Source organism: Scyliorhinus torazame, chromosome 11 (genome assembly GCF_047496885.1).
Source record: "Scyliorhinus torazame isolate Kashiwa2021f chromosome 11, sScyTor2.1, whole genome shotgun sequence".
NCBI classification, from domain to species: domain Eukaryota; kingdom Metazoa; phylum Chordata; class Chondrichthyes; order Carcharhiniformes; family Scyliorhinidae; genus Scyliorhinus; species Scyliorhinus torazame.
In genome coordinates, this window is record NC_092717.1 from 80,417,531 (window position 1) to 80,442,907 (window position 25,377).

The 25,377-nt window shown below is 45.7% G+C and overlaps 1 protein-coding gene across 2 annotated transcripts in view; it reads left to right on the forward strand.

Moving 5' to 3' along the window:
• Positions 1–25,377, forward strand: part of csmd3b (CUB and Sushi multiple domains 3b) — a 2,718,576-nt gene that overhangs the window by 2,159,963 nt on the left and 533,236 nt on the right. For both annotated transcript variants that reach the window (XM_072467431.1, XM_072467430.1), the window contains 2 exons: positions 4,842–5,057; positions 5,689–5,877. In XM_072467431.1, coding sequence (XP_072323532.1) covers positions 4,842–5,057; positions 5,689–5,877 — 405 coding nt within the window. The remainder of the gene's footprint in view (positions 1–4,841; positions 5,058–5,688; positions 5,878–25,377) is intronic.

Here is a 25,377-nt window from a genome sequence, read left to right on the forward strand (position 1 = left end):
CTGCACCTTGCACAGCATTGCTCAGCAGCGAGGACTTGCACTCCAGAAAGACGGAGATAATGAGTGCACTGCATCTTCAGTGGAGGAGGAAGAGGAGAAGCAAATGGGAGTTGGAGACTGATGTGGCGAGGTCACCTGCAGCAAAGCAATTATTTTCCAGCGATGTCTATCGACCAAATTGATGTAGGCATGTTTCAATTAGTCCGAGGCAGGGGAGTGACTCATTCCTCTCCAGACATAAACTATTTTTCTTTAATTCTTATACCACTTTCAAAAGGCCAAAGTTCACATTTCAGGTGGCAGGAAAAATGGGAAGGACGGAGTTTAAAATACAGCAAATTTAACAGTTTAAGATCACAAAACAGAAATGTGATAATTTGACATGGTATTAAAAATCCAAGTGAGTACCTTTGTACAATTACAAATTATTTCTCTTCCTTTTCCTGTTTCACCTGATGTAACTCCTGTGGCTTCAGTAGAACTACAGACGGGGCTTCTTGTCTCCAGGCGCTGCAGCGCAGATGCTCTTTGCTAAAGTCCTTTTGCTTTTGCGAACCCTGACAACCATCCTGACCTGTGCAGTGGCGATCTTAGTTATTGGTGCAGAAGGTAGTATGTGGAATTCTAATTGGAGGAGGGGGTGTAAATAGGGCAAGGGCTCAGGAGTCAGTGTTTTGAAAAGAGTCAAAACAGATCAGCATTCCCAGCAATTAAGTCACGGAGAAACAATTATCTGCATTTCTGCCTTTCTTTCTGAACATGGTAGCATCACAAGCATTTACACTTGTGACTTCAGATACTGTCACTTTCTACTTGCTTAGATAAGTATTATAAGAAAAAAAGAAAGAGATTCTGCAACCTTATAGGTCGCCATTGTTTTGTGTTCACACATTGGTATTGGCCTTGAAAGGATTCTAAACATCAGTGGTGCCTGTGGAGTGCACAGTTCAAACAGCAGGAAATAATTGGAACAGCAATTCTGTGCCTCTATGCAGTCTTGCATGGATGATAAAGCATAAAGCAAGTAGCAACTAAAGTGCTAGAGACCCCTCACAGTGATGCAGGCTCATCAGTGTTAGTCACAGACAATGATAGTGGACCTTTTGTACATCCCTAGCATCAGAGTTGATATGTAGCCATTCAACAGCATGATCCCAGCAAGCCGGATCAACACCAGACAACGGGAAAACGTGTAGCCGAATACATGAACCGTGTACACCTCTAGTGCTGCACAATTTAAGAAAAACAATTCATTGTTATTGTATTTTGCAGTCTTTATTTTAATTAAATCATTTAGAATCATAGAATCAAGGATGGCATGATGGAGCAGTGGTTAGCGTTGCTGCCTCACAGTGCCGAGGATCCTGGTTCAATCTCGGCCTCGGGTCACTGCATGGGGGGTTTTCACATTCTCCCCATATCTGCGAGGGTCTCACCCCACAACCCAAAAATGTGCAGGGTAGGTGGATTTGCCACGCCAAATTACCCCTTAATTAATAAAAATGAAAGAATCATAGAATCAAACTGGCCTGAAAGGCATTTAGCCCATTGTGTCTGTGTTGGGTCTTTGAAAGAGTTATCCAATTAGTCCAACTTCCTTGGGCCGGGATTCTCCGCCAGGGTTATTCTGCGCCGGGGTGATTCTCTGTTATTCCGGCACCTGGGGGTTTCCCGATGGTGTGGGGCTGCCCCACAAGGGGAAACCCCATTGTTCAATTGAAGCTGCTTTCAACAGCCTTCCAGGCAATGTACTCTGGACCAGGACTTGTAGGATAAAACAAAATTCTCACCTCCCCTTCAGTTCTTTTGCTAATCATCTTAAATGTGTCCTCTGTTTACCACCAATATTTCTGGGGGTAGAAATAGTTCCTTTTAATTTACTTGATCAAAACCTTCATAATTTTGAATACCTCCATCAAATGTCCTCTTAACCTTCCAAGCTCCAAGGAGAACAATCAAAACTTCCCTTCTCTCATTACATAACTGAAATCCCTCAACTGTAAAACTCCTCTCCATATCCTTTAGATCCTGCCTAAAATATGGCCATGGTTGGACACAGACTCTAGCTGAGGTCGAAGAAGTGATTTGCAAAGGCTTTTCATAACTTCCTTCTTTTTGTGCTATGTGCCTTTATTTATAAAGTCCACGACTCCCTGTGTGTTTTTTGACAGCCTTGATATACTCAGAACACTGGCAATTAATACGCTAGCATAAGATAAAGATGCATGGCATTACGGGTAAAATAGTAGTATGGATAGAGGATTGGTTAATTCATAAAAAGCTAGTGGTGTCCCTCAGGGATCAGTGTTGGGCCCACAATTGTTTACAATTTACATAGATGATTTGGAGTTGGGGACCAAGTGCAATGTGTCCAAGTGTGCAGATGACACTAAGGTGAGTGGTAAAGCAAAAAGTGCAGAGGATACCGGAAGTCTGCAGAGGGATTTGGATAGGTTAAGTGAATGGGCTAGACTCTGGCAGATGGAAAACAATGTTGACAAATGTGAGGGGTGATCCATTTTGGTAGGAATAACTTCAAAAGGGATTATTATTTAAATGATAAAATATAAAACATGCTGCTGTGCAGAGAGACCTGGGTGTGCTAGTGCATGAGTCTCAAAAAGTTGGTTTGCAGGTGCAACATGTGATTAAGAAGGCAAATGGAGTTTTGTCCTTCATTGCTAGAGGGATGGATTTTAAGACTAGGGAGATTATGCTGCAATTGCATAAGGTGTTAAATGAGGCCACACCTGGAGTATTGTGTTCAGTTTTGGTCTCTTTACCTGAGAAAGGACGTACTGGCGCTGGAGGGTGTGCAGAGGAGATTAACTAGGTTAATCCCAGAGTTGGGGGGGTTGGATTACGAGGAGAGGTTAAGTAGACTGGGACTGTACTCGGAATTTAGAAGGATGCGGGGGGGGATCTTATAGAAACATATAAAATTATGAACGGAATAGATAGGATAGATGCAGGCAGGTTGTTTCCACTGGCAGGTGAAAGCAGAACTAGGGGGCATAGCCTCAAAATAAGGGGAAGTAGATTTAGGACTGAGCTTAGGAGAAACGTCTTCACCCAAAGGGTTGTGAATCTGTGGAATTCCTTGCCCAGTGAAGCAGCCGAGGCTTCTTCATTAAACGTTTTTAAGTTAAAGATAGATAGTTTTTTGAAGAATAAAGGAATAAAGGGTTATTCAATGAGATCATGGTGTTCGGGAGGGAAAGTGAAGCTGAGTCACAAAAGATCAGCCATGATCTCATTGAATGGTGGAGCAGGCTCGAGGGGCCAGATGGCCTACTCCTGCTCCTAGTTCTTATGTTCTTATGCTTCGGTATCCCATTATCTTGCTACTTTTTATACAAGTTCAATATTGGGTGAAGTTTCACAGGTCGAGGAATTGTTCACCTGAAATATGTAAGGGACGTGTGACATCAGCGTGCATGCGAAAATAATTATGCTTTTGGATGATGTTGCCAAGGAACAGCATGTAAATAAAACATAGAAGGGAGTCAAGGACAGATCCTAGGGGCACCTCAGAGGTAATGGTGCAGGAGCAGGACGAGGAGCAATTGCAAGTGATTCTATAACTATGAAATTCTAACACCCCCACCAACAGCCTGTATATTTCTGTGGTTTCTGATGTGTTGGGTACTCTGGATCTGTGGAGACTGCGTTTACCTTAGCAGTATCATAGACAGGCTACCAACACTTGTAATAGTACAACTCTATTTTATTTAACTAAGAGCTGTTGAACATACTTGCACTGTGGGTCGACACTATGTTAGATTGACTGAAGACCTATGCCTAACCTGACCAGCCTATACTGCTAGCACGTGGTGGATGTTTGTGCTACTGACTGCGGGCTCTGTCTGTCTCAGAGGCTGCATCCCGAATGAGCGGGAAAACTAGTGTCCTCTGTCTTTATAGTGACCGTGCCCTAACTGGTGATTGGCTGCTGTGTTGTGTATGTTGATTGGTCTTGCAGTGTGTCAGTCAGTGTGTGTCTCTGCACCATCATATACTGATGTGTATATTATGACAGTTTCTATGCCACATTTCATTGCTTCTATAATGTGATTATCTCAGGATCTTGTAGATCTGTGTATCTGGATTAAAAGAGTGGATTATTGAAGTCTGGCTTACTTGGACCACGGAATCACGTGGCAGAGAAAAGCTGAAATAAGTGAAGGCATGAGGATGGTTCAGATTGTACAATGTACCTAATCGGTATACCAGAAGGACTGGATGAATATTAGCCTTCTTTTGACTAAAGGTGATTGAATCATGGGGGATCTCAACAGAGAAGAAAATTGTCGGGATCCGCTGCCCCTGCATTTTATTTCTGAGGGATAAACGTTTTCAAATCCAGCTTTCACAAATTAACTTTCACAAGCACAATTCAGACACATGCTTTGCATTTAGTTTTTCATGGCTGGGGAATGGAGTTACTTAGATTTTTTAATAGTTGTAATGCCTCGGTACTCCGCTTGACAATTCATCAGTGTCAAATGTCACATAATGAGTATTCCTCCGGCATATAAATGACTGTCCTAATATGCATTGGCACTGCAATTATTATGGTTTTATTGAGTATTGCCCATGATATTTTAATAAAAGTATTTCTCAGTGAATTCTAATCTAATTCTAAAATTATTTTATAAATCCAGTGTGGTTGTGCCAGACAGTACAACAGGGATTGTTGTAGAATGAATTATCTTCATGTGAGGGAGCTTTAATTTGCATGATCATCTGTTTCATAAAAGAAAATAGATAAGTGATTTGTGCCTGACCATTAAGATTGGAATGTGACTTTCTTTTTAACCCATTCCATTTTTTTCTGCTAGGTGTTCAGTTCACCTTTCACACATTTCACCTGGAGGATCATCATGACTACTTTCTAATCACAGAGAATGGCAGCTTTACTCAGCCTCTGGCACGGCTGACTGGCTCGGAACTTATAGCAGCAATTAATGCTGGTCTCTATGGAAATTTCAAGGCTCAGTTACGCTTCATTTCAGACTTTTCAATATCATATGAAGGATTCAATATCACGTTTTCAGGTGAGAAGATAGGGCATGTGAAATATTAATTAGTAAATAAAAGAAGCCTGAATATGAAAGCAATTGATCTTAATTTTAGCACAGGAGAGAAATACATTGAAAATTCTTGATATCAAGATGGCACAGGAGCATGCTGACTCTGCGAGCTCTCTCAGACAGATCCTCTTCCTACATCTCTTATAACCGTACTAACACCCCACGTATTTATGTATGTCCTATGTTATTTCATGTATGGAACGATCTGTCTGGACTGTACGCAGAACAATACTTTTCACTGTGCCTCGGTATGCATGACACTATATCAAATTCAAATTCAGTGTAGATCAAAAATGGAAACAAGAAATGCTGAAAGTAGTTAAAATATTTGAACTCTTGACCAATTGTTCTCTCTTTTTATGCCTGAGCTCATTCATCCAATCCTGACGAGAGGCCAAACCTGAAATATTGACACATCTTAATGTCAGGGGCTAATTGTCAAACACTTTAAGCATTTTCCATTTTTTAAATTAAATGCAACTGTATTAACAGCCCACTTCAGTCCTTAATGATGTTTCAACTTACAGGTGGACTTTTTTCATTGAGATTATTTTTAAATTGTGCTTCTGAACACATATGTGGTGATTTTTGGTAGAGTACAACTTGGAGCCCTGTGAAGATCCAGGAAATCCAACATTTGGCAGACGCATAGGGACGTCTTTTGGGATTGGCGATTCTCTAACTTTTTCCTGTACTCCTGGTTACCGTCTGGAAGGTGCATCCCAGATCACATGTCTCGGAGGTGGCCGCCATGTGTGGAGTGCACCTCTGCCAAGGTGTGTGGGTACGTGGTCAGCTGCTTTTGTTTGCTTGTACATGTAGTGTTGTTGAAGATAATGGCATGCACATAACAATGAAACACTTAGTCACAGCAGTGTTGAAATTGGATTCAGTGCAACAGATAATATTGGTCTTTGAGTGGAATGGAATTAGATTTCCTTTCATGGTTGACTTGGGTTCCAAAATTATTGACTGAAATCTACATGCCATGCAGGTGAATGTAGATTAAATAGCAATTGATTAACCTCTTTGAAATCTCGTAGCTTGAAGGAGAATAATCAGGCATTGTAATTAAAGATCATGTTCAGAGAAAGTGATTTAGCTAATGGGGGAAATCAGCAGTTTGACTTGGGGCAGGGTTATGGTATTGAAAGTACTAATTCAATAAAACACAATTATTAAAATAAAGCTAGTTATTTTTGATATAAAAATGTCCTGATTTAAATAATAATTGAATACTGAACACCCTAGGTTGTTTAAGAAAATGTAATATAGAAAATTGAAGTATCAACAGACAGTCTTTGAGTTTCATTTTGGTCTAAGTGAGTCACCCATGGGGTAGTAGTGTACGCCTATACTTTCATTTCCACCAGGATCCATAAAAGTGCAAGCAGGAAAGTATTTCTCATGGAAGAAAGAACTCATTTCCCTATCTGTCCACAGAGTAGTATTCTACTAAATCAGTTTGAAAAATGCTGGACCACAGCATACCATCATTCTTTGCTTTTAGTTTAATTGTCCATTTAATAAGCCATCAGAAACTACAATTAACTCCAGACCTTCTGTGCTCATTATTTCTTCTTATCCATTTCTTCTCACTATTGAATATAGTGAATGATTTGAGTTGCAACGATAGTTATGAGTTATTTTGTCAAGAGATCTTTGTTCATAAATGATCCTGCATCGGTATCAAATGGCATTTTAGTCAGCAATAACCTGCTCACTGATGCTCAGTTCAGCTTCCGCCAGACCACTCAGCTACTGATCTCATTTCCAATCTTCATCCAAACGTGAACAAAAAAGCAAAATTCAAAAGGTGAGGTGAAAGTGTCTGCCTGTGATACTAGGCAGCATTTAACTGATTTGTGGCATCAAGGAATCCTAACAAATGGCCATGGAGGGAGGAAACTCTCCACAGGAAGGAGTCATACTTGGCACAAAGGAAGACAGTTGTGCGTGTTGGAGTCTGTCCTTGACTATACATCAACATATGTATATCTCAGGGACCTTCCCAATCATCTAAAATCTGTTTCTCCTCCATTAGCTATTCACACTTGATTATTATCTAAACTCATTACCAAGAGAGACGCATTCCAATTGAGGCCCTTTGAATACTGTCTACTGCTATCTCCAGGTGGATTCATGACATAGGACAATATTCAAGCTTGGGTTGTTCAGTGAGAAATAACATTCATGCCACACAGGTGTCAAACATTGACATCTCCAACACAACAGATGCAAACCATCTCTCCTTGACAGCTATAGGATTACCATAGTTGAGTACCTCACTATCAACATTCTGGAGTTACCATTGTCCAGAAACTGAACTGGACCAGTCATATAAATAAATAAATAATCTTTATTATCACAAGTAGGCTTACATTAACACTGCAATGAAGTTACTGTGAAAAGCCCCCAGTCGCCACATTCCGGCGCCTGTTCGGGTAAGCTGGTACGGGAATTGAACCCACGCTGCTGGCCTTGTTCTGCATCACAAACCAGCTGTCTAGCCCACTGAGCTAATCTATGCCTACAGGAGCATGTCAGATACTGGGAATTCTGTGGTGAGTAACTCGCCTCCTGCCTCCCCAGGGTCTGATCACAGGTACTAGTTTGGAGTGTAATGGAATACTTTCCACTTGCCTGGATGAGTGCAGCTCCAACAGCAGTCAAGAAGCTGACATCTTACAGGACAAAGCAACCTGTTTGATTAGCACCCAATCCACCACCTGAACATTTACTCCCTCCACCACCGGTGCATAGTGGCAGCAATGTGTACCAACTACACAACATACTGCAGCAACTCACCAAGGTTCCTTCAGGAGCACCTTCCAAACTTGTGACCTCTACCACCTAGAAGGAGAAGGGAAGCAGATGCATGGGAACTTCAATGATGTTGGGTGTTGGTCACATCTTGGTAGGTTTGATAAAATCTTTTTTTAGTTGATTAACTGTAAGTCCTTATTAACTACTAGAACAATTTACAAATACATAGTAAAGGGTGCAACCTATGAGCTGTCGCCACGCTTAGGGTCTGCATGTGGCTCTTTCCAAAAGCATGCTGACTGAATGCAGGTCATGTGCTCAGTTACATCACTGGGTTTTTCTATACTCAGTCCCACGTTAACCCACATGGGCCAGGCTCTGTACTACAACACTCCCCAGTCCAATGTATTTGAAGATATACTAGTTTATTTCATGTCTTACACTGTTATTTGTACATTATCATTACTGCATAGATTATCACCACACCATCTCTTACCTTCAAGACCCTGAATTTAAATGTTCAGGTGGTTTGGAGGCCCTTCCATATCTCATTTGTACTTTTGTTGGAGGACTGGTGGGCTCTGTTCATTGCTGGATTTTCCTGTTGGTTTAAGATTAGTCTGGTCTGTTTAGTACTGTTGCTGCTTCACAGCGCCAGGGGCCCACATTCGATTCCCGGCTTGGGTCACTGTCTGTGCGGAGTCTGCACATTCTCCCCGTGACTGCGTGGGTTTGTTCCAGGTTCTCCGGTTTCCTCCCACAAGTCCCAAAAGACATGTTATTATTGGACATTTTGAATTCTCCTTCAGTGTACCTGAACAGGCGCCGGAGAGTGGCTACTCGGGAATTTTCACAGTAATTTCATTGCAGTGTTAATGTAAGCCTATTTGTGACAATAATTTTTAAAAAGATTAAAAAGATAAAGATTGAGCTGGCATCTGGGTACCTTTTCATTCTTTTCATAGAATCATATAATTTCTACAGTGCAGAAGGAAGCCATTCGGCCCATCGAGTCTGCACTGACACTTTGAAAGAGCATTCTACCAATGCTCAATCCCCCACCCTTTCCCCATAACCCCACCTAGGGGCTAATCCACTTAACCTGCACTTCTTTGGACTGTGGGGGGAAACCTGACCACCCAAATGGAACCCATGTGGACACAGGAAGAATGTATAAACTCCACACAGTCACCCAAGGTCGGAATCGGACGCAGGTCTCTGGTGCTGTGAGGCAGCAGTGCAAACCACTGTGCTAACGTGTCGCCCTTCCATTCCTTTGTGTAGAACTACACTTGATTGCTTCAGCTGTTGTATTAATCATTGGTTGCGGCTACTCGAGCTTGTTCCTTGAAGGGCAGATGAATATTGCGTTTGTCGCCTTGACACTTCTTTTATTTTGTCTGCCATTGTGTGGGTCATCCCAATGTTCTCTATGGATGCGGAAGAGTGTTCCCACAGCTTTACGTTGTTGGCTATGGACAGCTGCCACAAGGTTGCAAGCATCTCTTGCAGTTTGGGCATGCTGACTGGGAGTTGTAGCATATGCTCAGTTATTGCAGTGTTGACCTGGTGGACTGTCGTCAGGACCAGAGCTTGAGGTTACTCAGTTTGCTGATCACTCCCTTTCATCTCTTTCAATGGAGGCTTCATGGTTACTTCTTGGGTGGGTAACTGGTGTGACCATTGAGAGTTTTCTGGAACCTATAGTGAGAATGGACAAACTTGCTCTACAAAGAGAGAAGACAGTTCAGAACTGAAGTCCCTGTCAGGATCTTCTTTCTTTGTTTCAGTACTTGGAAATACCCACTTCTGTTTGGTTAACTATGGTTGTCTTAAAATAATCTGCTGTTTTGAGGAGATCCAAGACAGGCGTCCCTGCTCAGGAGAGAGAAAGGCTGTTCATGGATGACATGCATCAGCGTAGAGATTGATGTCCATCAATTAACACAAGACGAATAGTGAACGAAACTGTGGCTTTAATAAGCTAAAGAGAAAGCCTCCTGGCCACTGATCCCGAACTGGGGCAGGGCCAGAGGTTAGCCACCTTTATACCGAGCCCGAGGGGAGGCGGAGCCATCAGGCAGTGGTTTACCACAATACGTGTAGTACAGTAACAGTTTACCACAATACATATAATACACTAACAGTAGTTTACCACAGAGATGTTTTCCACCATGTCTTAATGGTTCCAGGATCATACCAATCACTGGAAGTTAGATTCTTCTAGGCCCGTAAAGTGGTGTGTCTGTTGTTCAAAGCCAGAGGTTTTTCATAATAATCTTTATTGTCACAAGTAGGCTTACATTAACACGGCAATGATGTTTTGTGAAAAGCCCCTCATCGACACACTCCAGTGCCTGTTCGGGTACACAGAGGGAGAATTCAGAATGTCCAATTCACGTAATACACATCTTTCGGGATTTGTGGGAGGAAACCGGAGCACCCGGAGGAAACCCACACAGACACGGGCAGACCTTGCAGACTAGGCACAGACAGTGACCCAAGCCAAGAATCGAACGTGGGACCCTGGCGCTGTGAAGCAACATTGCTAACCGCTGTGTTACCATGCCGCTCATCGATTCTTTGTCCAAAGAAAACATTCTTTGTTTTGCTGGCTCCTGTATCTAATTTAAAGTTTGTGAGATGGCCATTGACAGAAATACCTGCAATCCAAAATAAGAAACCAAGAACTTTAACCTCACCCAAGAAAGATGGCTGTGAGTCTTCTGGGTTTGTAATCTTGAACTCATGCACAGCATTAGGCCTGCTGTATATTTCAGAGATGGCAATAGTGCCTAACCCTTTTGAATTGGAAGCAATGGGCTGAAATCTTGGACACTGATTTTGTCTGTGAAGGGGCTGGAAAGGTTGCTGTGCTGGCCTGTTCAGGTAATGCTTTCCCTGACTTAAAGTGTGTAATTTCATGGCCCCTCCCCCTATCAGAATTTCCATTCCTGCCAAAGCAATGGAATTTTGAATGACTTGCCGCATTTTATGGCCCCTCCCACCCTGTGACAAAGCTGTAAAATTCAGCCTATAGTGTCTATGTGTCTTTGTGGCTTAATTAGCTGGACTGAGAGCTGGCATCTGCACCACATTTTATCCTCTCCCCTTAAAATGGTCCTTTGCCGCTCAAGAAGTTCTGACTTGTAATTATCTGGATTGCAGTTCCCAGGTTTCAAACTTCCTTTGTTTGAAGGAGGTCAGGGAATGCTACTCCTAACACTATTATGTCTCCGATGAGTTCAGATTTTAAAACTCTTCATTCACAAACATCAGTCCAAAGATGTGCAGGTTAGGTGGATTGGCCATGATAAATTGCCCTTAGTGTCCAAAATTGCCCTTAGTGTTGGGTGGGGTTACTGGGATAGGGTGGAGGTGTTGACCTTGGGTAGGGTGCTCTTTCCAAGAGCCGGTGCAGACCTGATGGGCCGAATGGCCTCCTTCTGCACTGTAAATTCTATGATAATCTATGATCTGTCATCCTATAAAGATCATTGATGAATGAATCAACTGGTTCCCCTGGATTTTGGATTCTCTTGTTGAATTTAGTTCTTTGCAGTATTTTATAGCTTCTTAGCTTAAGATAAATGTTGAATAATTTTAGTGCCACTTCGAATTTTGTGGGCAATTCATCGAAAGATCTGCTGGTTAGGTGGATTGGCTATGCTAATTTGCCCCTTAGTGTCCAAAAGTATGTGGGGTATAACCCTTGCTTTGTTAGCCCTCCCAAAATGCATTACCTACACTTTTCAAGGTTTATTTTCTTTGCCACTGTTCTGCCATCTGACTAGCCCATCTATATTATCCTGTAATCTCAGGCTTTTCTCCTCACCATTTATCGCACCACCAATTTTTGTGTCATCTGTAAAATTTGGATGGTTTTGAACTTCTTCAGTGTTGTTGGAGTTACACTTATCCGGGGAAGCATTGAGTATTCCATCACACTCGTGACTTGTGCCTTGAAGATGACGGACATGCGTTGGGCAGTCTAAAGATGAGTTACTCACTGCAGCCTCTGACCTACTTTTGTAGCCACAGTAGTTATATAATAATAATCATCGCTTATTGTCACAAGTAGGCTTCAATGAAGGTACTGTGAAAAGCCCCTCGTCGCCACATTCTGGTGTCTGTTCGGGGAGGCTGATACGGGAATTGAACCCGCGCTGCTGGCATTGTTCTGCATTACAAGCCAGCTGTTTAGCCCACTGTGCTAAACCAGCCCCTTGCGCAGTGGGCTAATATATGGCTGGTCCGGTTCAGTTACCCGTTAGTGGTAATGCTCAGGATGTTGATAGTGGGGATTCAGCAATGGTAACACCATTGAATAACAAGGGGAGATGGTTAGATTCTCTCTTGTTGGAGCTGGTTGTTGCCCTGCACTCATGTGGTGTGAATCTTATTTGCCACTTATCAGCCCAAGCCTGAATTGTGTGCAGATCATTCCGCATATTGTCATGAACCTCTTCAGCAGCTAAGGAGCTGCAAATGGTACTGAACATTATGCAATCATCAGAGAACGTCTGTACTTTTGTTCTTATGGTGGGAGGGAAGGTCATTGATGAAGGAACTATGGTTGGCTTTGGACACAATCCTGAGAAATTGTTGTAGTAATGTTCCCAGACTGAAATAACTGACCTCTCATGATCATCTTTCTTTGTTATTTATGACTCCAATCAGTGGAAAGCTTCCTGCCTGATTCCAGTTCACTTCAGTTTTATGATGCCTTACTGGTCAAATGCTGCACTTTGCTGCCTCCAGCCTGATTGAGGTCCTTAAGTGGACAATTAATACACATTTAAGGGTTTCATCCTATCAATGCTGAAATTAACCCAGTAGTATTCAGGGACTCGTCATGTGGGGAGTGCAACATGGAAACTCTGGCATGTGTGCTTGTGGACTCTCATAAGTTTCCTCATTCAAAGGCACTTTGTGCATGCTGACAAACCCAGTATTGGGAAGGGGATTGCCTGTTGAAAAGGAACCGCCCTGCTCATGCTGCTGAACCCCCTCACCCAGCTCCTTTTCCTGTCATTACTTACTTGTACCTGCATCCCTCCATCCGAGGCCTCCGATGGGTCCTGTATCTGTATCTCTTCCTCCGAGACCTCAGATGGGCCCTGTACCTGCATCCCTCCATCCGAGGCCTCAGATGGGTTCCTTGGCCATGGTGCTGCTGAAGACAGAAGAGTTGCTGGCCTCAAATTGGCAGGCAGCTCTCAGTGTCTGTAACTTCCACCCCCAGTGTCCTTGATCCTGGTGGAAGGTCTGCCGTTGGCCTATTACATACCCGAGTAGCACAAAATGCAGTGGACTATCTTGAAAGGAAAAATGCAGGATTTTCACTCACTCTCCACCGAGCAGCCAAAACCCCTGTCAACACCAGAAGATTCCACTCTCTTGTGTGCATTATGAGATTTGCTAACTTGACAGTGACTCGCTTGAAAATGCTCACGCTGCATTTTTGTGAAAGTGAAGTGGGTATAAATTTCCGATTTAATTCCTTTGCTATATTTTAGATATTACAGAATGAAATATAGATATAATATATACACTCAATTTCTTTTTCCTGAATTATCAAATCATATGAAGTTAATGCCTTATTTGTCAACAATTCTAAGTTGGAAAGCACATTCTGTATACTTATATTGTCATACATTGACATTTATTACAGATATTCAGGGCTAAAATTATAATCTCATTTTGAGAATCCTTCAATATGGCTGGTGTGGAAAGTGTACAAATATTCCTAGTGTGTCAATAGGTTCTCATCAACATATTGAGTGTGGAATGCATTTTGGGACAGAGTGAAAGGAGCTTTATTCTACAAGTGATGCATCTTATATGTTTCCTCCGGAGCATTTGAATCTGAAATCAGTGCGAAAAATGTTATATTCTCCAGTGGCAACATCATGCACATTAATGAGAAGAGTTCATTGAGCTGTGGCAATAGTAGAAGTGGTAGAATTGACCTGAATAGCCCCGAGTTCGGAAAGAGAAGAATTCTTCAGGTGTTGTGTGGTTAATCACGATTCACTAATGTCCACTGGCAGTGCAAATTACTGGAGAGAATTCTTAGAGACAGGATCTACTCCCATTTGGAAGCAAATGGACGTATTAGTGAGAGGCAGCACGGTTTTGTGAAGGGGAGGTCGTGTCTCACTAACTTGATAGAGTTTTTCGAGGAGGTCACTAAGATGATTGATGCAGGTAGGGCAGTAGATGTTGTCTATATGGACTTCAGTAAGGCCTTTGACAAGGTCCCTCATGGAAGACTAGTACAAAAGGTGAAGTCACACGGGATCAGGGGTGAACTGGCAAGGTGGATACAGAACTGGCTAGGCCATAGAAGGCAGAGGGTAGCAATGGAGGGATGCTTTTCTAATTGGAGGGCTGTGACCAGTGGTGTTCCACAGGGATCAGTGCTGGGACCTTTGCTCTTTGTAGTATATATAAATGATTTGGAGGAAAATGTAACTGGTCTGATTAGTAAGTTTGCAGACGACACAAAGGTTGGTGGAATTGCGGATAGCGATGAGGACTGTCTGAGGATACAGCAGGATTTAGATTGTCTGGAGACTTGGGCGGCGAGATGGCAGATGGAGTTTAATCCGGACAAATGTGAGGTAATGCATTTTGGAAGGTCTAATGCAGGTAGGGAATATACAGTGAATGGTAGAACCCTCAAGAGTATTGAAAGTCAAAGAGATCTAGGAGTACAGGTCCACAGGTCATTGAAAGGGGTAACACAGGTGGAGAAGGTAGTCAAGAAGGCATACGGCATGCTTGCCTTCATTGGCCGGGGCATTGAGTATAAGAATTGGCAAGTCATGTTGCAGCTGTATAGAACCTTAGTTAGGCCACACTTGGAGTATAGTGTTCAATTCTGGTCGCCACACTACCAGAAGGATGTGGAGGCTTTCGAGAGGGTGCAGAAGAGATTTACCAGAATGTTGCCTGGTATGGAGGGCATAAGCTATGAGGAGCGATTGAATAAACTCGGTTTGTTCTCACTGGAACGAAGGAGGTTGAGGGGCGACCTGATAGAGGTATACAAAATTATGAGGGGCATAGACAGAGTAGATAGTCAGAGGCTTTTCCCCAGGGTAGAGGGGTCAATTACTAGGGGGCATAGGTTTAAGGTGAGAGGGGCAAGGTTTAGAGTAGATGTACGAGGCAAGTTTTTTACGCAGAGGGTAGTGGGTACCTGGAACTCGCTACCGGAGGAGGTAGTGGAAGCAGGGACGATAGGGACTTTTAAGGGGCATCTTGACAAATATATGAATAGGATGGGAATAGAAGGATACGGACCCAGGAAGTGTGGAAGATTGTAGTTTAGTCGGGCAGTATGGTCGGCACGGGCTTGGAGGGCCGAAGGGCCTGTTCCTGTGCTGTACATTTCTTTGTTCTTTGTTTGTTCTTTGCATATGTGTGGACATTAAGTGATAGCCAGATTAGACTCGGCTGTAATCTCTCAAGGTTGAGTCACTTGCAAACAATCACTGTTTCGGCTCACAAAAAGACCACATGGGGGCGGGTGCTGATGGCTGATTACTGCTTCTGAAACCTTACTGCAGCTTGGAAGTCAATGCCTTAAAGAAAGGAGGGAATAAGGGAAATACAGAGAAAAGTAATTTATTGCAGAATTGGAAAGCAAGTACTTTTTTAAATTGAAATAGTGAAAGTAATTAAGTTTGGTGCAACACTAGAAAAAAAAAGCCAACCCTTGCATTGGTCCTGGTTATCATTGTAGTCTGGAGAAAGAAAATCAGGAAAGATATTACTAAAATGCCAATATTAAAATATCACAATCTACATTGCAAACATAATATAAACAATAAATAAAAATATTGGAGACGGGTTTCCGCACAATTCTGCTGGATTTATCGGTGCTGTTGCCCAGGACCGTATAGACCTCACCAAAGATTGAGGAATTTTAAGTGCAAATTATGTTCTGTACAAATTGTTTCCATGGTTTTGGCGCCAGTTAAAAAACGTGCTGGAAGCCAGCCCTGCTGCAAGAGTGGAATAATCACCAGTGGGAGCTTCCACTAATTGTGCATTTGCTGTCTTTTTGAAGGCCAATTTCAAAATTAATTTGGTCCTTTTGGGCACAATAGCAATAGCTGAAACATTTTAAAAGCTTGAGTATATATTTCCTTTGATTTACGAAGAAACTGATTATTGTACCCCAATATCAAAAGCAAATGGTTCTGTATATTTTTAAAAGTAATTTTCAGTAAAGTAATTAAAACAGTGTTGGATAACCTGCGGACCTGGGTTCTGAGTGGAACCCACAAGACACTTTGTTGACCGTTGCCCATGCGCAGGGATGGCACATCCAGCTGATTTCCGTCCATGCAGTTTTTCTCCTCCAGTATGGTTGAAGTGATACACACGTCAAGCAAGGGCAAGCGAGGAGCATACTGATTGCACGCAACTTTGACACTGAGAGCCAATCTGCATCCAAAGTGTAAATATTTCTTTTGTTTTTGCCATTTGAAATTGATAGTTCTATCAATATAAAAATGATTAAGCAGTTTTTATAATTCGTAATTAAATATTAGCCATATATTGAGTGTATTTAATCTTATTCATGGGGTCATGTTTAGGGAACAAACCTGATTTCAATCTTGTGGCCCATTGAGATGAAGGAGGGAGGGCCACTCATGTGGCCCACTCATTGCCTGGGTTGCCCAACACTGCATTAAAATCAGTTTATTCCCAGCAGGTTAATTGACGCTGTGATCCAAAATATATAGTTATGTTAAACCCATTTTCAACAGCACTAACCAAACTATGAAAAGGTTAAAACAATATCTTTTAAATATAATAAGGAATATCTTGTTCAAAAATGTTATTTCTAAATGTCATGTTTTATAAAACACATCTGATTGTGCTGCTGCATGTCAGATTTTCCATTCAATGAAATTGGAAATATATTTGAACGAAAACTTGATGAAAGAATATATTCTTAAGATTGGTGCAATTTTTGTCCAGATTGCCCATTACACCCAAAATGGAGACTTTCCCCCAGACTTTCTGGAACTGTCAACACCAGAACAAACACGGTTGATGCTGGAAATCTGCAATAAAAACAGAACAGTATTAAAATATTTGTCAGATAGGGCAGCATCTATCGAGGGAGAGAGAGAGTTAGCAGGCCTGAATTTTTGTTGGGCTAAGGTGGGCCTGCTGTCAATTTGACATCCTCAAGTGACGTGCTACCTTCCAGATCTGGGGTGGGATTCTGCTGGAATCGGCGGGGCAGGCAACTCCGGCACGAAGGTGTGGCGAGAACCACTCTGGTGTCGGGCCGCCCCAAAGGTGCGGAATCCGCCACACCTTCAGGGGCTAGGCTGGCGCCGGAGTGGTTTGCGCCGCTAGGGCCAGCGGGGAAGGGGCTTGTCGCCACGTCAACCGGTGCCGAAGTGCCTCCGCCAGCCGGCGCGAGTTGCCGCATGCGCAGGAGCTCTAGCATATGCTGGTGTCATCCCAGTGCATGCGCAGGAGGGATCATCTCCACGTCGGCCATCGCCGAGGACCACAGCAGCCGACGCGGAGGAGAGTGCCCCCACGGCACAGGCCTGCCCGCGGATCGGTGGGCCCCGATCGTGGGCCAGGCCACTGTGGGGGCACCTCTCAGGGCCAGATCCCTCCGCGCCCCCCCGGGGACCCCAGCGGCCGCCTGCGCAGCCAGGTCCCGCCGGTAAGTACCTACTCTAATTTATGCCGGTGGGACCGGCCGAAAACGGGCGGCCACTCGGCCCATCGCGGGCTGGAGAATCGCCGGGGGGGCCGCTGCCCAGCGATTCTCCGACCCGGCGGGGGGGGTTGGAGAATCCCGCCCGTAGTCCTGCTTCGAGTGATTCTGGTAGAGGTGTTGGGTATGTGCAACAGAAACCTGCCCAAAAGTGCTGGATCATCAGTGTAGCAGATTAACAACCAAACTGTGAGCCCTTTGAAGAACAGAAAATAGTTTTGCAGAAAGGCCTTGGGTCACAAAAATGTATATGAAGAGGAGGCTGCATCATAGTAGAGAGATAGTCACGGAGGCAGGTACATTTAATAGAAGTTGAATAAAGGAGGAAGAATAAGAGAGCTCTTCATGCCATGGCACAAGTTACCAAAGAGTGTGCAGCTGTCACCGGGTTTGGTCGAAAAGCACTGGATCAGTTGAGGGGGCTGGGAAGTTGGAACCTCCAAGGGGTAGTGGGTATTTCAGGGGCTGCAGGTAGCTGTTCTCATGCATTAGATGCCAAGGAAGGCCATCTGCCCATGAGCTCCTCTGAGTTGGAGACAAGCAGCAATGAGAAGCATATGATCTAGCAACAAGTAAATTATTTGTTCCTGAGGCATGGATTAATGGTGCACAAGAGACAAGGAGAGCACAAAATTGAGGGAGGGTGTTGTAATATATTGAGTTCTTTTCCCCGGAAGGGTAGGGTGTTTTAGTTCAGACGGGCAGCATGGTCGGTGCAGGCTTGGAGTGCCGAAAGACCTGTTCCTGTGCTGTGATTTTCTTTGTTCACCATTGATGGGAACATATAAGCATTGAGAGCAGTAAGATTTTCGTCCATCACTGGAACCCCTCAGGTTCAAGAACTTCTTGGCTGCCACATCAAGGCATCGGCTGAGCAAGCAGGGGCATATGTAATTAAGGAGGAATTCCACTCCTTCAAAGTTCAGCAATGTTGTGTGGCTGCCACGGGTGTTTAATGCAGCTGACATGATACCTACATCCTTAGTCAAAGTGCTGCAGCACTCATGACACTGGAGAGTCTATGTCAACATCCTCTAGGGGGAGAAGGAATACCATGGAAGAGATGTCAACCATAAACTATATGCAAGCCGTTTGCAGAAGCAAAGCAACACTCAAGCCACTGTCCTCTCAGCGCAAGGGCCATCCTTAAGCAGGATACATAAGATACATAAGTTAAACACACAAGTGTTTCACTAAGGCCTCTGCACTAATTAACTTTTGATTTCCAGCAAGCATTTCCTCATGAGATACAGTTCAATTAAAAGACTGAACAGGACTTTGAAGTATGGTTGTCTATTGTGATTAGTTCTCTTTTATAAAAATTGGCCTCATGGATAAACATTCAATGGTCTAGGGTTTTGTTTCCCATCACAATCAAGTGTTTTTGTTTTACCTGTGAAAAATCAGCTTGTAGCTTTTAGCACATTACTTTACTTCAAAAATGTATTTTCATCTTTAAAAAATTACTAAAATTTACGAACATGCTTCAAAAGCATTTTTTGTCAAATTACAGCAATCTGTCCAGCGAATGTCTGCATTCTTAAACATTTTAACTAAATATAACCATGACAAAAGCCACAAATGATCTACTGTCGACAAACCTCCTTCCGCTCATGCCTGCTCCAATGGGGTCCTTCCCTTGTGGCTGGGGTAGAGGCAGGCTGCTCTCTTGCGTCTGCATGTGGTTGAGATTCCCAGGGCAGTCGCCTTCATCCTGGTGCCAGTCGGAACCACCAAAGGCTACCCCACCTGTGTTGATGCAGGGGCAGTCTTAGTTCCTGGATGTTCTGATATAGTTTGTGCATCAAACAGAAGTGCTAGCGGGAGGTGGCAGGTAATGGTGATGCCGCATGAGGGGAAGACTCTTCCACATCCTTGTTGACTGCCTCAGTCCTTTCATGCCAGAGAGTTCTACCAATTGGGAGACACCTAGCAACCACTCCTAGCATCTTTGCACTATCAATATCACTGACCAGTCAATGCTTCTGAATGTGGCAATGTCAATACGCTATTCCTGCATCCACTCATCTTGATGCAACTTATGGCTTTCCACGTGTTTATTAATTTTCTCAACAGAGGCGCGCTCACGTGCCAGAAATGCGGTAGAGCATATCATGGATGGCCTCTTATATTCGCTGCACATGAGTCCAGACTGCCTCAGGGAATGGCAACATTTGGACACACATCTTTCACTGCTGTTCCTGTAAGACGGGGGCTTCTGTGTGAATCCTGAGGCTCTATATCCCCACCCAGCTGAGCATGGCCATATCTGATCTCCATCCTCTGAGAAGGGCTGCCCACAGCTGCTTCTGCCTTCCTCGCCGCCTCAATGAAATGTTGGTCATCCCTGTGCTACCCACTTTAATCTCAGCTGAGACATCACCAGGGTTTGCGTACCTGCATTGATGAAGGATGTGCTTGCCTGGCATGATGCTGCTGGCTCAGTTGTGTCTTTCTCCACTGCAGATGATAGCATCACACTGCAATGCCTTTGTTCATAGACTACAGCTGATCTTGTGATAGACATTGAAAGCTGGTTAGGAAAATTTGCCTCTTCAAGTAGCATGAGACACAATCTCCTATTCCTTCTGAACTGCTCCGCAAAGCCATCCGAGATGCCAAGATATCAAACCAAGCTAGAGTCACAGACAGACTCTCAGCGGTTGTGGCAAGGACTAAACAACATAACGGGCTGCAAAGTGAAGCCGAGCATTATCTCCGGCAGCAGCGCACCCCTCCCTGATGAACTCAATGCATTCTATGCTCGGTTCGAGCAGGTAACCAACAATCCGCTGTCGCGTGCCCCAGCAGCCCATAACTCACCCATACCCACCATCACAGCTTCCGAAGTCAGATCGGCCTTTCTGAAAGTGAACCCTCGGAAGGCGACGGGCCCAGACGGGATCCATGGTCGTGCACTCACAGCCTGTGCGGACCAGCTGGCAGAGGTGTTCGCGGACATCTTTAACCTGTCCCTACTACACTCCGAGGTCCCCACCTGCTTCAAGAAGACCACCATCATTCTGGTGCCAAAGAAGAACCAGGCAACGTGCCTCAATGACTACTGTCCGGTGGCCCTGACTTCAGTCGTAATGAAGTGCTTCGAGAGGTTGATCATGAAGTGCATCACCTCCATACTCCCAGAACGCCTTGATCCACTGCAATTCGCATACCATCGCAACCGGTCCACAGCAGACGCCATTTCCCTGGCCCTACACTCATCCCTAGAGCATCTCGACAACAAGGACTCTGACATCAGACTCCTATTTATTGACTACAGCTCTGCCTTCAACGTCATAATCCCAGCTCCAAAACCTAGGACTTGGCTCCCCACTTTGCAACTGGATCCTCGATTTTCTGACCAACAGACCACAATCAGTAAGCATGAACAACAACACCTCCTCCACAATAGTCCTCAATACCGGAGCCCAGTAAGGCTGCGTACTTAGCCCCCTACTATACTCCCTGTACACATACGACTGCGTGGCAAAATTTGGTTCCAACTCCATCTGCAAGTTTGCAGACGATACGACCATAGTGGGCCGGATCTCGAATAACGACGACTCAGAATACAGGAGGGAGATAGAGAACCTAGTGGAGTGGTGCAGCGACAACAATCTCTCCCTCAATGCCAACAAAACTAAAGAGCTGGTCATTGACTTCAGGAAGCAACGTACTGTACACACCCCTGTCAACATCAATGGGGCCGAGGTGGAGATGGTTTGCCGTTTCAAATTCCGAGGAGTGCACATCTCCAAAAATCTGTCCTGGTCCAGCCACGTCGATGCTACCACCAAGAAAGCACAACAGCGCCAATACTTCCTCGGGAAACTAAGGAAATTCAGCATGTCCATCATTAACCTTTATCAACTTTTACAGATGCACCATCGAAAGCATCCTATCTGGCTGCATCACAGCCTGGTATGGCAACTGCTCAGCCCAGGACCACAAGAAACTTCAGAGAGTCGTGAACACCGCCCAGTCCATCACACGAACCTGCTTCCCATCCATTGACTCCATCTACACCTCCCGCTGCCAGGGGAAAGCGGACAGCATAATCAAAGATCCCTCCCCCCGGCTTACTCACTCTTCCAACTTCTTCCATCGGGCAGGAGATACAGAAGCCTGAGAAAACACACGAACAGACTCAAAAACAGCTTCATCCCCGCTGTTACCAGACTCCTAAATGACCCTCTTATGGACTGATCTCTATAACAGTACACCCTGTATGCTCCATCCGATGCCACTGCTTATGTAGTTACATTGTATATGTTGTGTTGCCCTAATCTCCTATCACCACCACCCTGTTGCTCCTACATCTTTCCATAATCTGTTTACATATTTGTCCCTCAATCTCACACTCGCTGTTGGTAGGTCTGTAGTACAGCCCCAACATTGTTACAGCACCCTTTCTATTTCTGAGCTCTGCCCATATCGCCTCACTGCTTGAGTTCTCCATAGTGCCCTCCTTCAGCACAGCTGTGATATCCTCTCTGACCAGTAATGCAACTCCTCCATCCCTTTTACTTCCCTCTCTATCCCGCCTGAAGCATCAATATCCTGGGATATTTAGTTGTCAATCATGCCCTTCCCTCAACCAAGTCTCAGTAATAGCAATAACATCATACTCCCAGGTACTAATCCAAGCCCTAAGTTCATTTGCCTTACCTACTACACTTCTTGCATTAAAATAAATGCACCTCAGACTACCAGTCCCTTTGCGTTCATTATCTGCTCCCTGCCTACTCTTCCCCTTAGTCACGCTTCATGATCCTAGTTCCTTGCAGGCTTTAGTTACTGCCTCCTTACTGTCCACTAACCTCCTCATTTGGTTCCCATCCCCCGCCACATTAGTTTAAACCCTCCCCAACAGCATTAGCAAAAACACCCCCAAGGACATTGGTTCCAGTCTGGCCCAGGTGTAGACCGTCCAATTTGTAGTAGTCCCACCTACCCCAGGACCGGTCCCAATGTCCCAAAAATCTGAACCCCTCCCTCCTGCACCATCTCTCAAGCCACGCATTCATCTTGCCTATTCTTTAATTTCTACTCTGACTACCACGTGGCACTGGTAGCAATCCTGAGATTACTACCTCTGAGGTCCGACTTTTTAACTTGGCTCCTAACTCCCTAAATTCTGCTTGTCGGACCTCATCCCGTTTTTTACCTATATCATTGGTGCCTTTATGCACCACGACAGCTGGCTGTTCACCCTCCCCCTTCAGAATGCTCTGCAGCCGATCTCAGACATCCCTGACCCGTGCACCTGGGAGGCAACATACCATTCGGGAGTCTCGTTTTCGAACCGCCTATCCACTCCCCTTACAATTGAATCCCCTATGACTAGAGCCCTTCCACTCTTTTTCCCGCCCTTCTGTACAGCAGAGCCAGTCACGGTGCCATGAACCTGGCTACTGCTGCCTTCCCCTGGTGAGCCATCTCCCCCAACAGTATCCAAAACGGTATACCTGTTTTGGAGGGAGATGACCGCAGGGGACACCTGCACTGCCTTCCTGCTTTTTCTCTGCCTTTTGGTCACCCATTCCCTTTCTCCCTCAGCAATCCTAATCTGTGGTGTGACTGATGCACGATCAATGACCACTAAAGCGAGGTTGTAGTCCAACTGAAGGCTTTAATAAGCTAGATGTTTCCCCCAGCAGCTCAGGTACAGAATGAAGGCTGCTGGGGCGGCATGGGTTCTTATACCCCGCCTAGCAGGGCGGAGCTATCATACATTCTAACCAATAGAAAGCATACAGTTTCCACCAATGGTGCTTTAGCCTATCAGGTACCGTAATACCTATAATACCACATTCACCCCCTGTTAAAAAAGAGTCCGGCGGGGGTGGTGGCCTGAAACTACAAAACATGGCAACGTGGTATAATTAGTTATGGAGGGACCGTAATACCTCCGTACAGTGTTTAGTAACTATTTACAATTCTGATAGCTATGTACATTTGATGGTTTATATTTACAGAACCTACCTCTGACATCTGTCTTATATGGGAGATAAGGGGCGTCATTCTCCGACCCCCCGCCGGAGAATTCAGCAATTTCACAACTAATACTTTGTATCGGCGCTCTCGATAATGCCATCTACTAAGAATAAACATTTGCCTGATGTGTAGATGAGATTGAAGTCATAGGGATGTAACTTCATCATCAACCTCTGAATGCATGGAGACATCTGGGGCGTCATTCTCCGCCCCCCCAGAGGGTCGGAGAATGGCCGTTGGCCGCCGTGAATCCCGCCCCCGCCCCCGCCGAAGTCTCCGAAGGGAGAAAAGTCAGCGGGGCGTTAATGGCGCCGCTGCCGCGGAGAATGTCACGGGTCTGCGCAAGGCAGCCGATTTTCGGCCTGCCGATATTCTCCCTTCCGGATGGGCCGAAGTCCCGTCGACGTGATGACCGTTCACGTCGACGTGAATCAAACCTCCTTTTCATCGGCGTGACCCGGTGCTCCAGGCTCACGCCGACCAGCGAGGAGGTGAGTGACGGCCTGGGGGGTTGGCTCTGGGCAGGAAATGGCGTGGCCGCAGACTGATTGCGTGAGGAGAGGTGTGTCTCGGCTTGTGTGTGTGTGTGTGCGGTGGGGGGGGGGGGGGGTGGGTGGTTAGAGTAGGCTGGGCTCCGGGGGAGTGCCGGGAGGGGGTCCGTGCTGGGGTGGAGGTTGGGGGGGGGGGGGTCCGTGCTGGGGTGGAGGTTGGGGGGGGGGGTCCGTGCTGGGGTGGAGGTTGGGGGTTGGGGAGGGGGTCCGTGCCGGGGTGGAGGTTGGGGGGGGGGGTCCGTGCTGGGGTGGAGGTTGGGGGGGGGTCCGTGCCGGGGTGGAGGTTGGGGGGGGGGGGGTCCGTGCCGGGGTGGGTGATGGGAGGGCAAATGAGTTGGTCCACCTGGCCAGGTGCCAGCCTCCAACAGTTGGACCCATGCGGTCCATGCCACCTGGCTGGGGGGAGGAGGGGATATGGGCAATGATGACATGTCGTCGTTCCCCTCCCCCCCCACCAGGCCGTCATGTTTTCAGACCATCCAGCGATGTTGGCCGCCGTGGTGGCAGCCGCTCATGTCTATGTTGCCCTGGATGAGGAGGAGGAGGAGGAGGAGGAGCGTGCCAGAGAGGTGGCGCAGGCTGCCGCAGAGGGGCAGGCGGCAGCCGCCCAGGCTGGAGGGACACCTGACCGACAGAACGAGGAGGGGGAGGAGGACGTCGCGGCCCCATGGCAACGGAGGCACCCGAGGGCGCCCCGTGTGTACCGGCCCCGGCAGTCATACCAGGACCTCACGGACCGGGAATGCAGGAGGTGACTCCGGATGAGCCGGGAAACCGTGGCACACATCTGCCACCTGCTGGCACACCTGTCACCGCGTGGCACTGGCGGGGGACACCCTCTCCCCGTGTCCGTCAAGGTTACGGTGTCCCTGAACTTTTATGCAACGGGGTCATTCCAGGCACCGAGTGGGGACCTGTCCGGCATATCGCAGACATCGGTGCATCGGTGCATCCGGGCAGTGACAGATGCCCTTTATGCCATGGCGCACCGCTACATCCGCTTCCCCGTGGACCGGGCCAGCCAAGATGCCCGGGCCGTGGGCTTCTCTGCCGTTGCCGGGTTCCCCATGGTCCAGGGCGCGATCGATGGGATGCACGTCGCGGTGCGGCCACCTGCAGAGAACAGGGCCGTGTTCACTAATAGGAAGGGGACCTATTCGATGAACGTACAGGTGGTTTGCGACCACCGCATGATGATCCTGCACGT